The following is a 17,327-nucleotide window of genomic DNA, read 5'->3' on the forward strand; positions in this document are numbered from 1 at the left end:
TATTTCTTAAAATCTGAACCTTCATTACGTGTCGACTCATGGGATTTCTTAAAGAAAATCAATACAACTGAGTTTAGTAACTCTTGCATATTCATAATTGGTGTACGGGACCTTTATTCAGTCATTCTGTTCATTTTATTATTTTCATGTCAAGCAGCTTTCCTATTCTTTGCACTCATTCTGCCACAGTGGTTTCCTCTCAAAGTGCTTTTTTGAAGGGTCTAGATACTAAATCCATTTTAGCAGGTGCTACTTGGTCTTTGTACACAGTTACTCAACATTGCAAGGCAGGACAGATATAAAAGGAACCAACCAGGTTGGTGCTGGGGCATACAAACAGCTTGGCAGGTTTCAATATAAGCATTGTACCTGGAATGTATTAATATGCAAAACTTATAAGTGGCAGCAACTTCCCAGTTTGGCACAGAACTAGGTACACATGGGAGGAGCACCAAGTCCATCTCTGCTTGTACTATTGCCCTTGAGCAGCTGTTTAACTCTGGAAATAAGAGATCCTCTTCTGTCAAAGATGACATTACCAAGTCAAGAACAACCCATACTCAAGGACAGGGGGAGGTGCTAGACGACAGCTTTTACAAAAATTTAGAGTAGTCCGTTTCAATGAATACGTGACCCTTCTACAAGGAAGTATTATGGTAGAAGAGGGACACAAGATTTCTGAAAGACTAGCACCATGGTGGAGATGCACAACTCTAGCTACAGCCAAGGCAACATGGGCTCAATTAGTGGCTCAGATGTCTGAGGCGCTGCCAGGAAGGGATGGATATGTTCATCTTAGTTGGAAATTTGAACACTCTCCCTGAAGAGAGGTGTGGCCCACACAGGGGAGAAGCCCTCAAATGCTGCTGACAAATACAGGGGAACAGATGGGGAAAACAAAGATAGGTCATAAAATAACCTAGTCAGCAGCAGAAGCAGCTGCTGGCACCACCACCAGGACGGCCTTAAGATCCAGGGGAATATGGAAGGGGGCAGTGGGATAACCAAAAAAGATGAAGCAGAAACGTGGTGGTGGATTTTTCTACAGCAGAATGCCCGTCCCACCCATTTTTTTTTTTTTTTTGGAGACCACCACCATAAGTACTTAGCACAAAAGCAGAACTACATAGTCATGATTCATCCTCTACAACACCACTTCCCCAGGCTGGGCAAGAGGGAAAGAAGCTTGTTTGTGTAGGATTATGTGCTCTAAGCTTACTCTGACCTGAGAAAAATGGTAGTGTGCTAGAGATTTTGGATAAGAAGGCACAGATGAAGCCTGTAAAAGTCTGAATTGGTGCAAAGGTGACTGAAGCTATCACTACAGTACAAGTACTAGAGTAAAATGAACCAGGCCATCAGATTCATTACTGCTTTTTTGTTGATTAAAAAAATCACTACATGTGAACTTGATTTCACCTATGGATAGGAAATCGTGGGGATCTGTCTGATCATGTACAATGCAGCATATGCTTACATATTTATATATTTGTATTGCGTGTTTGTAGCTCAGATTTCTAGATATTAACAAGGTTTCAGACAGACACTCTGAAGTTTGAGGACATGCGCACTGCAAGAAGGCAAAAACAAACCTATGAGATTAGGCGAAACATTTAAACTAATCACAGAACCTTAAAGCAGTAACAGAGTACTACCATTAAAGGAAAGGCAAGAGAGCCTGAATGAGAATATGTTTGGGGAGACAGTGTAGTGCAGGAAAAAGTAAACCTCTATTCCCACCCCCACATTATTCTAGGTTAGAACACATTGCTCCAGTGATTAACAATTTTAGCTTCAATTTCTGACCAGAATGGTCCTTACAATCATACTATTTGATTAATTTACTATAGCAACACAGTCACCAGCAAACAAGAATCTTTAAGGGTGTTAAACATCTGTCTTGAAGACAGAATGCTGCACTAAGACTACTTTCATTAACTTGAAAGATAAGCTGCAAAATTTCTCACCATCAGTGGTTTGTCAGTTATCTGCAGCACATCTACCAACTCTTCAATTAGCCCATTGTAAAGAATACTGTTGGCAGATTCTTGCAAGGCATTAGAATACACTAAAAGAAAACAAAAATGATTAGGAAATACAAGTACACAGCTTTGTAAACTCTTACAAGTACTCACAATGTCTAAAATGAAGTACTACATCAGCATCTTTTTTGTACACAAAAATGTTGACTAGTTTGAAATACATGTACAGCATTCACCACAATATTGAATTTTAAACAGTGTCTGCAGTAGCTAACCAGTGTACTTTCCCCACTCAATGGCTCTACCTCCAGTGTAAAGACTTTTAGCAGACCATAACAATCACGTCCCAAAGTGCATCACTGCTTCATTAGTGTGGCAGCATCTGCACGTTTGAAAGATCTTTCCCAAACTCCATTTAATTTAATACCTGCCAAAAATTGGCACAACTACGGGCTGCAAATTATTAGAACAGCCAAATACAACAATCTACAAAACAGCAGAAGGAAGAGAAGAGTTAAGTGTTCACTATATTAAATTAACTTCAACAAACCATTGTGCAATGGGTCAAACATTTTCTTCCAGTTTTATGCCTTTTTCCTGAAATCAAGCTCTCTCCATTTCAAATCGACATTTAGCAGGGTAACTGCTACCAAGAAAATGCATCAGGTTACAAGATTATAAAACCTAAATAATGTATACAGGAATTTTTTTTCAGCAGTGAACTCTCTGAAACATCCTAAACTACAAGATGGCATTTAAGAACAAAGCTGAAAATATGGACAGCTTTTTGAAAGACCAACTAAAATAAGATTTGAGTAATGTGCTCTTCTGAGAAAGACAATCAAGCAGCACATCAAATTACAAAGGCAGTCGAGCAAGTCTTAATGGAATTGTTTGTCAAAGCAAGATGCTGTGTGATACAGCAGTCTTTTTACTCCATGAAACAGCAATTTAACCTGAAATGCTTTGCGAGAGATAAGCACACAAATAAAAAAAAAAAAAAAAAAAAAAAAAAAAAACAACCCACTGGGCAAATTACTACAGGAGACATCACTGTGATAGGTGTCCAAGGAAGTCACTGACTTGCTGAAATGTCACTTATTTGATACCGTTTTTTTAATGACTGAAGACCTTGCAAATTTAAATCAATTTGGATAAAATATGCTTGGCAACTATGAACCTTCCCTCAAACGGAACGTACAGTTATGTAAGAAAGTAAAGTTGCCACAATTAACATAATTGTAGATGTTTGAGTAGATAAAATGTTTTAGTGCTGGTCCTTGGGTCTTTGTGCCATGCAGAAGCCTGCAAAATACCCGATTTCTACCATCACTAGCAGTTTGTTGAGGTCTTTCTATACACTGAGAAGCAGCCGGACACTGAAGGATAGAATGAACTTTCCAAACGAACGCAGTATGGTTGTCTAGCTACATTATTAGGCAAAGGGATAAGGGTGGATAGGACAGTACGGCTATAAGAATTTTCCATAACATTAAATGTCCTCTTTATTTTCACAGTATTCTGTACAGCTGGGTTATTCTGCAGAGAATATATGAACATCTAGTCAACATACCAAAGCCTTTATATCTTCCTGGCACCACACACTAAACATATGTCCTACATCCAAAGCGCAAGACACATCCATGACGTACAAGCGCCTAATGTTCAGAATTAAATTGCCCCTGTATAACAGCAATCCAAGAGGAGAAAAAAGAATTCACATCCAGGAAGGGCAGAAGACAAAGAAACTAAGACGGACCACCTTGACCAAAAAGTAGGCAACCAAGAATAGCTAGGAGGGTGGGACAGAATAATACAACAGTGAAAGGTAGTTCTCACACAACTGTAATATTTATTTCCTTATTACTCTTGCAGTATTCTGTACATCTTGAGAAGTACAAAAGCTACTAGACGATGGCAGGAAGAAACCATGAAGGCGCCCATGAGGAGCACAATGAAGGATGCCCCTGGCAAAACCTGCCTTGGCCCACAACCAACTTGCAATGTTTAGCAATTGTGTGAACAAAGACCAAGTAACAGCTTCTAAAATAGATCTAGTATTCCAACCTTTGAAAAAAGCACCTGAAAATGAAAACACCCTGCCAGAATGAGCATGAACAGGAGGAGAAAGCTGCTTGGCATGAGAATAGGAAACAGCTTCACAGAGATAGAAGAGGGGGTAGCTTGCATGGAAACAGCCAATTTCCTTGAAAGAAGAAAAAAAGCTGCTCAGATTTCCTGACATCTTTAGTTTCTTCTAGATACAAGAGCTACAAAAACCCGCTGGGGTGGAAAATTCTATCACTATAATTTTGTGGAGAGGGGATGAAAACTGAAGAATTAAGGAAAATGTATTAACCACCTTGGGCATAAAACAGATTAGTACACAGAGACCCTGTCTTTGTGAAAAAAAGTGCGACTGCCAAGAATGCCATAAGCCTGGAGACCCTCTTTGCAGAAGACAGACCTACGAACAAGCAGCTTTTTCCAAGTACTGTGCAGCAAAGAGGAGGAAACTGCAGCGTCAAAGGGAAACATTTCTTAATGAAACCAAGGTGTAAAAAAATGGAACAGGCTTTCTTAGGATATCTGATATGAAAAACACCTTTCAAAAACTGATTTATATCAAAAACAAGCAGCAAGGGGTGGCTTTCAAAGGCAGACAAGCAGAAATGGCTTACAGAAAAGCTTTAAAAAACTACTACATCAGACCAGAAGTGAGCAGCTTGCACAAACACGACAAGACCATAGAATATCCATAGATAAGGTCCAGGTCATCCTTGAGACACCAAAGACTAAATCCACTTAGCCACATAGTATTTTCTAGTAGTTGGTTTTCTGGCCTCTTACAAAACCAGAAGCACACCCTCAGAAAACTGAGTAAAGAAAAGGAAGCAAAACCCTATCACCTGAAATATCAACGGAAGTGTGGGGTAAGTGAGGGTGGAGGACAGATCCTTGTCTTGTTCAAGTAGATCCACCCCGTGAGGTACTGGAGACTATTCCCCTAGCCATATGAAATAGAATGGGGAACCAATGCTGTCTGGGCCAAAAGGAAGTCGCTAGCAAGATTTTGGGCCTGTCCCACATGATTTTGTGCAGGGCTTTTAGAAGCAGAGAAAAGAACAGTTGTGCAAGAACTTACCATAACAATAGATGTCCCTCTCTTCACTGTTGCAGTATTCTTTACATAAGAGAGTTGCCTGCCCTGTCAAACCCATCGGCCAGTATACCAAAGTCGTACTACTGAAAGGTGTGCGATTTGTCTCACATAGGCAGCTATCAGACATAGGCCATAAAGGTGACAGACACCTGCACCATCCTGAGAAGTGAAGCCCCAGGAGGAGACAGTTCGAGGAATACGAAGTCAAGACATCCAAAAATTATGAAAGGGGGTGGAACAAATTACTGCAAGAGAGAACAGAAGGACATCTATCGTTACGGTAAGTTCTTGCACAACTATTCTATGCTCTTCTATTCACCTGTTGCAGTATCCTTTACATGAGGGACAGTACCAAAGCTCATACAGAGAGATGTGGAGTTAACTGTTTCAGGAAGCCATGCAAAATGGCTCTGGCAAACCCAGCCCTAGATCTGGAAATGGAATCCAGCTTTTAATGTTTGGTAAAGGGGTGGACAGAGGTCCGGGTAGCTACCTCTAGGACAGAATTGGTGTCTAGACCCTTTGGAAAGGGACCAGAGGCCACTGCCCTGGCTGAGTAAGCTCTGACCGAGCAGGGAGGGGTTTTCCCATGGTAGGCATAGCAGGTAATGGTTTTTGAAATTCAGTTAGAAATGGTTGGTTTGAACACAGGTAGCCCACAGAGCCCTGGAATGGAAAGAAACAGCTTGTCTGATTTCCTAATAGGTTTAGTTTTGCGAAGGTAACACCTCAGTTGTCGGTGCACATCAAGTGTGTGCAAAATATTCTCACTAGTGTTTTGGGGAGAAAGGAAAAAGGTTAATAGTGGATAACCTTGTTCAAAGACAACTCCTTAACCACTCTGGGCATAAAGGTGGGGTTAGTGCGAAGTGAGACCCTGTCTTTGTGAAAAATCAGGAAATGGGGAGATGCCATCAGGGCCTGGAGCTCAGAGACCCTTCTGGCAAAGGTTAGGGCTAGCAACAAGACAGTTTTCCAGGTGCAGTGTTTTAAAGAGCTAGAGTAGGTTGGGCTCGAAGGGTGCGAGAATCAGTTTTTCAAGCACAAAGTTTTGATCCCAGGGAGGGGGTACAGGCCTCCTGGGAGGTCTAATGTGGAAAATGCCTTTGAGAAACTGTTTGGCCTCAAATCTAGAAACTAAGGGGGGGGGAGGGGCAGACATGCAGAAATGGCTGGCAAGTGTGCTTTTACAGATGAATAAGGTAAGCCGGTACTGAGCAACTCACAGGTATGAAAGAACCAAAAGAGATCCACAGTTAGTGGGTCCAGGTTACGAGAAAGATACCACATTGAAAATCTTTTCAATTTGGAGAGGTAAGATTTCCTGGTATTGGCTTTACTGGCTTCCTGCAGGACTTTAAGCACATCCTCTGAGAACAAGTGTCTAAAAGGCATCAAGGCTATATCATACACAGTCAGCTATAGAGCTGCCAAGTGCAGGTGGATGAGGGAGTCTGTGTTGCGAGAGTAGGTCCACTCTGAGTTAACTTGCAATGAATGTCCTTGGCTAGGTGCAGAAGGGGGAACCAATGCTATCTTGGCCAACAGGGAGTAACCAGCAAGGTTTTTGGTTTGTCCTGCTGAGTTCTTCAGCAGGACTTTCATAATGATCAGAAGAGGAGGGAATGCATACAGAAACATCCCCCTCCAGCATACTGATAAGGCGTCCACTTTCCATGCTAGGTAGTGAGGTTCCCCGGCACAAAATTTTGGAAGTTTCCTGTTCATAGGGGAGGCAAACAAGTCTGAGGAATACCTCACTGGTGGACTATGCCCAGAAATACATCCATGTGAAGCATCCATTCATAGGCCTGTGCTGTGGATCTGCTCAAGGTGTCTGCCACATAGTTCTGCTTGGAGGGGATATAAACCGCATGCAGAAAAATCTGAAGTTCAATGGCTAATTCCCAAACCTGTAAAGCTATTCTGCCCAGGAGGTATGGTCGTCGTTGTCGTCCCCCACGACTGTTGACATAACAGTAAATACTCATGCTTATCTGTGCAGATCCTCAACCAACCTGGGATGAGAAGGGTTTGAAAGGACTGAAGGGCTTGAATCAAATGTCCTTGTTGCCTTAACCTGAGAGGGAGACTACTGCCCTTGTACAGTATGGGGACTCAAAACAGCCTCCACCCTGTATCTGAAGCATCTGTGTAGAGGTCTTGAATTGGGGCCGAGGGTGGATGGAAGTCCCAGACTGAGGGCCATTTGTTGGATCCACCAAAGTGCCTCCTTCAAGCATGGTAGTAGCAGAATTTGGAATTCTAGGGGGTAGGCAAGTGTCCACAACTACTACAGGAACCAATGGAACTTCATGTGAAGGCTTGCTAGATGCAGCAAAGGAATGGTGGAAAGCATCCATCCAGGGATCCTGAGAAGCTGTCTTGCTGACAAACTGTGTAGGGGAAGGAGGGTCTGGCAGAGCTGAGCCTTCTGAGGGGGAGACGGACACCAGTGTGTTTGGAATCTTCACCACAGAAAAACATGGTCTTGAGATGAGGTGAGGGGCAGAAGTTTTGAACTTTGTGAATCCTAATGGCTGTAGGATGGCAATGGTAGAGTGGATGCTCCTCTGCAGATCCTCTGGGGTGTTTGCCTGGAACAGGTCATTGTCCAGGTAAGGGAAAATTTGAATGCCTTGGAGTCTGCAGTATGCATTTTGTGAAAACTCTTGGTGAAGTTGAAAGGCCAACAACTGCAAGTGTCGGATGCCACAGAGAAATTAAGAAATTTCCTGAGCTTGGGATGAATGGGAATGTGCAGGTAGGCGTCTAATGATGCCAAACAGGCCTGTTGGAGGATCAGAGCAAACAACGTCTGAAGGATTAGCATTTTGAAGGAGGGCACCTTTAGGAAAGTGTTAAGGAAGGAGAGATCTAGGATGGGACTCCAGAGGCCTTCCTTTCTGGGTACTAGAAACATGCAGGAGTAGAAGCCTGTTCCTTTTTGGTGTGTAGGCACTGGTGGAATAGTTCCCTGTTCCAGCAGGTCTGCCAGTACTTGTGGGAAGAGGGGGACCTGTTCTGCAGGTGGCTGTGAGATACGCCTGAAGAGAGGAACCATGTGCCATGCCATGAAGTATCCATGTTTTACGATGTGCAAGACACAGGTGCCTTGTGTGAAGGCTTCCCAGGCTGGAAGGGATAGGGAGAGGTGTAGATAAGTCCTGAGGAGTCAGGAAGAACCTGCTCCATCAAGAAAAGACTGCTTGTGTAGCTAGGTGTAGGAGGGAGCAGAGTACTGATCAACTTTCTTTCTCCCCTTGGAGGGCTTAGACTGGGAGGGACGGGTGTGCCTGCAGACAAATACCTGCTTGGAAGGCTAGTTCCTGTGAAACTAGGATGTGTTTGAGTTCTTAATTCTTTCCTCTTTTCTTGCAGTGATTTGAAAGAATTAGCTGAGAAATGACCAAATAATGTAGAACTGACAAGGGGAGCATCCATGAACTTCACCTTTATGTCCTCAGGAAGGTGTAGACGCCTTAACCATGCAAACCTAAACCACTGAGGCAGAGGCAGCTGCCCTAAAGGTAGCATCCACAGCATCATACCTGCATTTAATTGAGTAAAGGGCCACCTGTGATGATGCAGCAATCAGGGAAGAGGCCAAAACCTTGTTTTCTGAATCAGGCATGTCAGAGACCATTTTTGATAGTTGTGACATGTTCTATAGAATGCTTGGTTACGTGTGCTTGATAATTCAAAGTCCTAAAGGCTAGGGTAGCCAGAGTGTACACTTACTGCCCCAACCTCTCTAGTTGCCTGCTGTCAGAGGAGAGAGGTGGAAGGGAAGGACCTCGAAGATTTGAGGCCACAGAAATGACTGAGGGGTCAGCAACAGGGGCCTTAAAGAGGAAGTTGCAGTCTTGAGGAACTTTATAGTATCTGTCCGGCTTCTTAGGATCCGGAGGCTGGTAATCTGGATGCTGGGAAGTGGAGGCAAAGGCATCCAAAAAGGCAGGGATAACTGGTGGGATAGCAGAGAGGCTGGGGGTTTCCACCTGGAGTAGGTCGTAGTACCTCTTCTGAACATCAGATATTTGAGAGCTGTCTCACTTAAAGTGGTCTCATTTTTTTAATAAAGGTTTCTATAAGAGATTTCCTCCAAAGGAGAGTCTGTTCCATTAGATTCTTCCTCAGGGGAGGGCGGGCACAGTTTAAGGGTGAGGGAATTTGAGAGGAGTAGTCCAAGAAGTCACCGTCACCCTCAAAAGAAAGTTAATCTAAATTAGGGCTGCCTGACCCCTTAGGGAGAGGTAGGCCAGGGCAAGGAAAAAGCAGGGGGACCCAGTAGTAGGCTTCAAGGACATGAAAGCCTTGAATAATCCTTCGGCAAAGTTTTACTACTCTTTCTGGGGGGGGGGGTCTTGAAAAGGGGCAGCATGCTAAGTTTTTATTTTTTTTCTTGGGCACATCCACCCAATGTAATGTCAGGGGTATGGATGTAGGTGGACATTCAAGTATGTCCAAATGGACTTCTTCCCTCACCAGTGTGAGTGATTCATTTAGGGCCTTCTGAAAGAATGAGCCTTGGTTCCTAGACATCTGTACCAGATGTCTGAGGCCTCTCTGGATGTGCTGTCCTCTGGGTCTAAGGCAGCCTGCAAAACTGGCTCAGCCTGGGGATCCAGATCAGAACACTTCTCTGGGCTACCATGCGCCTTGGGAGAGATTGTCTGTGGGGAGAGGCATAGCTGAAGCTTTGGGCCTAGGCTTTTTGGCCTTCCACTTCATGGTCTGCTTGGTAGTCAGGCTGGGGGAATCCTCCATCTCACTTTCAGCAAGGAATTTTAGGCGTAGGTTCTCTAAATAAATTGTGAAGGAGGAAAGCCTTCTCTGAAGAGTCTTGGGGATGAACGACTAGCAAATAGAACGATTATGGTCGTAGTTGGGCCCAATACAAAAAAGACACAGAGGAACCATCTCTGTGTGGAATCTGTCTTCCACAATCATAAGTCTCTCTCTGATGACAACTCAAGGAAGAAAGCATTCAGCAACAAAGACAAAAGGTTCCCCAATGGGGCACTTTTTTTTGGAAGAAATTTGATTCCGGCACCACAGTGATATCTGGGACTGGCGATCCGACTGGTACCAAAGTTGGTCTAAAGATGGTGCGCGCAGATCACCTTTATGGCCTATGTCAGATAGCTGCCTGTGTGGGACATACCATGCACCTTTCAGCAGTAAAAGACTTTGGTATACTTCCCCAATAATGGGTTGCCTCTGCAGGCAACTCCTTCATGTAAAGAATACTGCAACAGATGAATAGAAGGACATCAGGTGAATAGGCATAAAGAAATACCCCCTTCCAGGAAAAGGCATAGTATCCCCCTTAACCAGAGAACTTAACAAAACTGGGGAAGTTGTCTGTTCAGAAGGAAAGCAAAACGATAAGAGTTGACTACTCCACTGATGTACAAAGTACAGTTTTGTACCTACCATAAATGTAGATGTTAAGAGTGTAAACACTGCTGTAGTCATTACACTTGGGTTATCTTGCCGTCAGGTGGTTCCCCAGTCGGCCTGAGTTCCAAAGTCTTGGTCCGGCGTCAGCTGCTGTTGCCTCCTCCCGGATGTCAGTGCGACAGGGGTATATAAAATGCAGCAGACGCCATTTTCTTCAGCTTTTCTTGCCCCAGATATCAGGTACCACCAAATAGGTAGGCAATTCAAATTGCTAATAAAACACACAAGGAAAGCAAACTTTCAGTTACCAAAAAATACTCCCCATAGGTAGTAAAGGGTAGAAGGCATAGGTACGTACCAGCAAGTAAGAGGGGAAGGAGGGAGGGTAACCTGGACTGCAGCAGTGTTTACACTAACATCTACATTTATGGTAGGTACAAAACTGTACTATGTTAGTCTTACACTGCTGCAGTCATTACACTTGGGTGGAATCCCAAAGCTGAGGTAGGGAGGCTGGTTCTATAAGGCATTAGGGGTGGCTATAAAGCCCTGCAGCACAGCAGTGATGAAGCCAGCTCTGGATTTGGAGTATAAAGGCAAATGGTAATGCTTGGTGAAGGTATGCACAGAGCTCCATGTTGCTGCTTCCAAAATCTCCTTGGTAGATACTCCTCTGAGGTAGGCAGCTGAAGTGGCTGTTGCCCTGGTGGAGTGAGATCTAATGCTGCTAGGTACAGGTTTCCCATGGTGAGTATAGCAGAAACATATACAATGTCCTATCCATTTTGTGACTGTTTTGAAATGGCTTTTCCCTGTGTTCCTGCAGTATATGCTGCCAATAATTGCTCAGTTTTTCTGAAAGCTTTAGTTTTGTCCAAATAGAAACGTAACTGCCTGTGAATGTCCAAAGAATGTAGTAGTCTCTCCCCTTTGTTCTGTGGTTTTGAATAAAAAGTTGGATAGTTTGGTTTAGAGCCACACTTGATACCACCTTTGGCATAAACGTAGGGTTAGTTCTTAAAGACACCCTGTCCTGGTGGAAAATGAGGAAAGGTTCCACTGCCATTAGTGCCTGTAATTCTGAAACTCTTCTTCCTGATTGTTATTGCCAGTAGCAGAGCAGTTTTCCAAGAGATGTATTTTAATTCTGCTGTGTTAGCTGGCTCAAAGGGAGGTAAAGTTAATTTTTCCAAAACAAAGTTGAGGCCCCAAGTTGGGGTAGGTTGCTCTATGGGCGGTCTTGTGTTTTTAGCTCCTCTGAGGTACTGTTTGAGCAAAGGATTAGAAAAAATTGGTGGATCCGTGTTGTAATGAGCAGAAATGGCTGAAGCGTGGATCTTGATGGATGAGGAGGAGGCCCTTGTCCAGCATTTCAGTTAAATATTGAAGTATCTGAAGAATGTTTGGGACAAGAGGGTCAAGGCTGTGCGCCTGGTTCCAGGCACAGAATCTTTCCATTTATCAGAGCAGGCTTTCCTGGTGCTAGGCCTTCTGGCCTCCAAAATGACATCCATAACATCTTTGGAGAGAGGCATTGCTTGCTTGACTGAGGAATTTTCCATGCAGCTAGGTTTAAGGTCTTTAGCTGGCTGTGAAGTATCGGATTGTTGTGCTGAGTCAGCAAATGTGGGATTTGAGGCAAAATCCAGGGTGATTCTTGTGTTAAGTTCAAGATTGGGTACCAGTGCTGGCGGGGCCAGTCTGGTGCAATCAGGATCATCTTTGGCTCTTCTTGCCTGGCATTTATGAGTACCTCTGGAAGGAGAGGTAAAGGAGGGAAAGCGTATACTTGCAAGTTTTTCCAGCTGAATGAGAGGGCATCCACTTTCCATGCTTGTGGATGGTAACTCCTTGCGCAGAATTTCTGTAGTTGGCAGATCACTGGGGATGCAAACAGATCTATGTCCGGGCTCCACCATTTGTTAGTTATCATTCTGAATATTTGTGGATTCAATTCCCATTCGTGGGGATCCATGATGTTTCTGCTTAGGTAGTCTGCCAGTGTGTTTTTCTCTCCTGGCAGGAACTGTGCTTGCAGATGAACTTGGTAGTCTAGAGCTGTGTTCCACAAGGTCATGGCTCGTCTGCAGAGGGGGTGGGAGTGTGTGCCCCCTTGCTTGTTTATGTACCACATAACTGTGGTGTTGCCTGTCTTTAGTAGTAGTTGTCCTGGAGGTAGCAGGTCCTTGAAAGCTAAAAGTGCATTTTGTACAGCTAGCATTTCTTTTTGAATAATGTGAAGATGCCTTAGCTCTGAGTCACTTGCCCTGAATACCTTTTCCTGCCATGTGTGCTCCCCAGGCGTAATCCGATGCATCTGTTGTCAGTGTTCGCCTGGCTGTGGGTTGAGTAAAAGGTTGTCCCTTGTTGAGGTGACAAGCTTGGGCCCACCATCGAAACTCCTGTTGGAGGCAAGGAATTAGTGGTATAACAGTTTCCAAACTTTGACAGTGTTGAGACCATACACTCTTTGGGTACCATTGTAGTTTCCTCATATGCAGTCTGGCATATGGAATTAGTAGTATGCAAGATGACATGTAGCCCAAGGCCTGCAGAATTTTTCTTGCAGGGAGTTGGGTCTTTGTTGCCATCAATTGATAGTATTGAGTCATCTGGGTCATTGTGTTCAAGCTGGCACCCAGGAATATCATCTCTTGAGGGCACTAGTTTTGATTTCTTTTCGTTTACTGTGTACCCCAGGCAACTTAACTTTTTTACGAATGCCAGATGCTTTATAAGAATGTCCTTGCTCTCTGCTTGAATCAGGCAGTCGTCCAGGTATGGATAAATTTGAATTCCTTTTTGCCTGCAAAATGCAATTACTGGTGCCAGGCACTTTGTGAAGACCCTGGGCACAGTAGATAAGCCAAAGGGCAGTGTAGAGAATTGATAGTGCATTGAACCTGCTAGAAATCTGAGGTATCTTCTGCAGTTTTGTCTGATAGGGACATGCAGATATGCCTCCTTGAGGTCCAAAGTCACCAGCCAAGCCTTCTTGTCCAGCATGGGAAGAAGCTGTAGTGTCAATATTTTGAATTTCAGAACATCCAGGTAAGTGTTTAGAGAAGAAAGATCCAGAATGGGTCTCCAGGCTTTGTCCTTTCTGGAACCAGAAAAAGTCTTGAGTAAAATCCTTGTCCTTGCTTCTGTGGTGGTACCTTTTGAATAGCTCTCATGTCCAGGAGTGCTGTAATTTGTTTTTGAGCCTCTGGCCATTGATTTGGTGGCAGATTTGGCATTCCTTTTAACCTTGGCAGTGTGTGAAAGTGGAACCTGTAACCTTGAGATACAATGTTGAGAACCCACTTGTCTTTGGTGATGCAATGCAAATTGTGATAGAAAAGTGGCAGTTTTCCTGCTAAGGGGGCTGCCAAGAGAGCTGTTTTGGCAGCTGTAGTAGGAAGTCATTGAGGCTGCTTTTTATAAGGTTGTGGCCTGTCTTCCCCTTCTTTATGGCCTGGTGTACCTCACTGTCGAGGCCTGTAAGGACCTTGTGAGTGACCTCTACCTCTTGGACATCTGTATCTGCCCCTTTGAGGTCTGTCTGTGACTGGAAAGGACCAATTCTTTGTTGGCCAATTTCTGCTAAAACGAGGAGGCTGAACCTGTAAGAAATCCTTCAGTTTGCATAGATTTTGCCTTATCCTCCATCTTTTTTTTAATACCTCCTCTGCCTCAACACCAAACACATCTCGCTGCAAAAGTGCATCCAATAATTTTGCCTTATGATCTGGTAACGTGTTCTTTTAACCAAGCATGCCTTCTAATGAGAGCCTGTAACTGCTGCTCTACAAGAGGCCTTTAAGAAATCAAATCCACATTGCAAAGTAAGTTTTCCCACTTGTTCAGCTGCATGCAATAAATCCTGCATTTCTTTTAAACTAGAAGGACCTGAATCTGGAATCATCTTGTTTCAACTGAGACATCAAAAATTGCTGATATTATAGCATGTGAAACTGGCAATTTAAGGCTCTCATTGCTAAAGTTGTGGCCGTATATGCTTTCTTTCCCCATCTGTCTAATGCTATGGAATCTCTGAGGGAAATGGGTTTTTTGCTGATGAGGCCTTAATCCCTTTGGGTCCCTGAGAAACAGTTTCAGGGTCAGCAACAGTGTTTTTATACAGAAATTTTAGAGAGTCAGGGAGTCTAATATATATCAGGTTTAACTGGGACTGGAGGTAAGGAGTCCGGGGTTAAACTGGATTCAGTGTAGACATCGTTCACAATATCTAACACTGGCGGAATAGCAAGGGGTCTGTGTTGAGGCAGTAAAAGGAAGTCTCTGAGCCTTTTCTTGGATTCTGAGTAATCCTGGCCTTCCCAATGGAAATGCTCCCTCATGGTGAGTAAGGTCTCCCCAAAGGAGTAGTCCTCAGGTGGAGAGGCTGATGGAACTGATTCCTCAGCAGAGTCCTCATAAGGGGGTAAAGAATACCCTAGGTCTGAGAATGAACCTGAAGAAATGGACACCTGGTTGGAAGATTCTTAGTCTGCATCCTGTCTGGGCCTTTTATCAAGAGGGGTATGGGACCCCCTGATCAGGGTGTGGTCTTTGGCCATTTTGAGCATTTGTTTCTTAGGCATGGAAGCCTGCCCTGGAGAATGCTGAATGTTTGTTTTAAAAGGGGCCTTGGACTTAGCAGAGGGTTTAATGGTTAACTGGCTAGGTCTGAAAACACCCTCTGAAGATGTGGATGGCTCAGCTACTTCGGTTTCCTCTGAAGGGTTGGTTTAGGTGGGCTGAAAACCTAGAGCGTCCGAAGGCCCAGCCAGCTCCACGTGGGAGTCGGAGGCGGTCTGTGGTAGCTGTCAGGGGCTACGTAGGCGCCTCACTGAAAACCGGAGAACCGGCAACCGGCCTAGAAGAGGCCCCATCAGTTTTGGGCCTCGGATACCTGTCCTTGTCTTTGCACTTTTTATGTATTCCGGTCATCGGAAGTTCAAACGGCATGGTGTAATTGAATTTTCTGCCAAAATAATGTCGGGCAAAATCAAACTGACATTTAATACTGCGCTTGTTAAACCTAGCACAAAACAGACAACCAGTGACGTTGTGGTCTGGGCCTAGGCATGGAATAAAATAGGAGTGGACATCCTTGAGGTATTTGCTTCCCATAAGAAATACAGTTATTAACTTTTACTGACATCGGTCTGAGGCAAGAAAAAGTTTCCCCAATGGGGTACTTAGCTTTGAAGACGACTTCGGTTCTGGATTCAGAATGAAAATCCCAGGAGTCGGCCGACCAGCACTTGTGAACCGCTTTTGCTTCGGGCACCGCGCGGCAAGAAAGACTGAAGAAAATGGCGTCGGCTGCATTTTATATATCCCCTATCACACTGACATCAGGGAGAAGGCGACAGCAACCAACGCCGGACCAAGAATTTGGAACTCAGGCCGACTGGGGAACCGCCTGACGGCAGGATAACCCAAGTGTAATGACTGCAGCAGTGTAGCACGATGATCATCCAGGAACACCTTCCTGTAAAAAATCCACAGACAGAACCAGTCTCTGACCTGCTCAGTGTCTGCCACAACACTAGAAATTTGCAGGGATGTAATCCACCTGAACAAAAATGACAGACAGCTGCGAAAAAGACCTAGAATCCAAAGGGAGTGAAAGGCAAGGAGTGAAAGGCATGAAGGGTCAGAATGAGGACTCTTACCTCTAATGTTGATATGGTCTGGTAGCTGTTTTGGGAAACAGACACCCTGGATTTTGAGATTGTTGAAAGAAGCTCCCTAACCTTGGTTAAAAGAATGTGTAGCGCTCCAGAGTGAGAAAAGGAACCTGAAAAGACAGACCTGGATTCAGGGAGGTCTGAGAAATCCACCAGTGCAGCTCAAGCTTGAGAAAAGGCAAGAGAGACAGGAAAATCCAGAGGATTGCAGTGCTGGAGGCCGAACACTCTTGACACCCCATTTAAACTTTTTAATATGGAGCCTGGCAAAGGGAACCAGGGGAATAGGGGATGCCAAGTACCTCCAAGCTTGTAGAAAGTCACTGGTAGGAAGGAACTAAACAAGGGAAAAGAGAATGAAAGGTCATGGACTAAACAGGGTAGAAGAGAATGAAAAACAAGCATAGAACCTTGGGAGGTGAGCCAGAATAGGTAAGGTCTGAATCCTGCAGTCCGGAGAGACCTTATCCTGGGAGGGGGTCAAAAAATGAGGTTTAGGGTGAACCCCACACTGCAAAGACCACCCACAGGGAAGTGCGAAGCCTGAAGCAGGAGCTGCTGGGAAGTATTGTGAATCAAAAGGTTATCCAAATAGGGGAAAATATGAATCCATTGAAGTCCACTGAAGGCAACCACTGGGCCAAGACATTTAATAAAGACCCTTGGGGCCAGCAAAAGACCAAAAGGCTAAACAGGAGAACAGATGAAGGAAAAGAAATGTAAAAACTGACTTGAAGAGATGGTAAACCGGAATGCAGAGGTAAACATCTTTCAAATCTAGGTAAACAAGAAAAGCTTGAGGAAGCAGCAGAGTAGAGAGTCATTAGACATTACCCTGAAGGAAGACTGCTTCAGAAAGAAGTTCAGAAAGGAAAGATCTAGAATGGGCCTCAAACCCCTCCTCCCTGTGAACATGAAACATCCTGGAATAAAACACTGTGCCCTGCTAAGAAAAGAAAACAGTTTGGATAGAGGGCACTGATATAAGCATTGAACAGGTCCTCGGGTTCTTCACCCACCAGAGAGATGACTGAAGGAGGATGGAAAGAAAGATTCAGAAAACGCTTTTTGGCTCTTTCAGTGGTGGCTGCTTAT

The 17,327-nt window shown here is 44.2% G+C and overlaps 1 protein-coding gene across 1 annotated transcript in view; it reads right to left on the bottom strand.

Moving 5' to 3' along the window:
• HUWE1 (HECT, UBA and WWE domain containing E3 ubiquitin protein ligase 1) overlaps nt 1-17,327 on the bottom strand; it is a gene marked incomplete in the record, with an annotated part of 5,008,559 nt that overhangs the window by 3,861,212 nt on the left and 1,130,020 nt on the right. Inside the window, 1 exon segment of the mRNA XM_044079288.1 lies at nt 1,968-2,068. Within this exon segment, the coding sequence (XP_043935223.1) occupies nt 1,968-2,068 (101 nt within the window).

This window comes from Protopterus annectens, chromosome 8.part0 (assembly GCF_019279795.1).
Source record: "Protopterus annectens isolate FY-2018-M chromosome 8.part0, PAN1.0, whole genome shotgun sequence".
Classification (NCBI taxonomy): Eukaryota; Metazoa; Chordata; order Ceratodontiformes; family Protopteridae; genus Protopterus; species Protopterus annectens.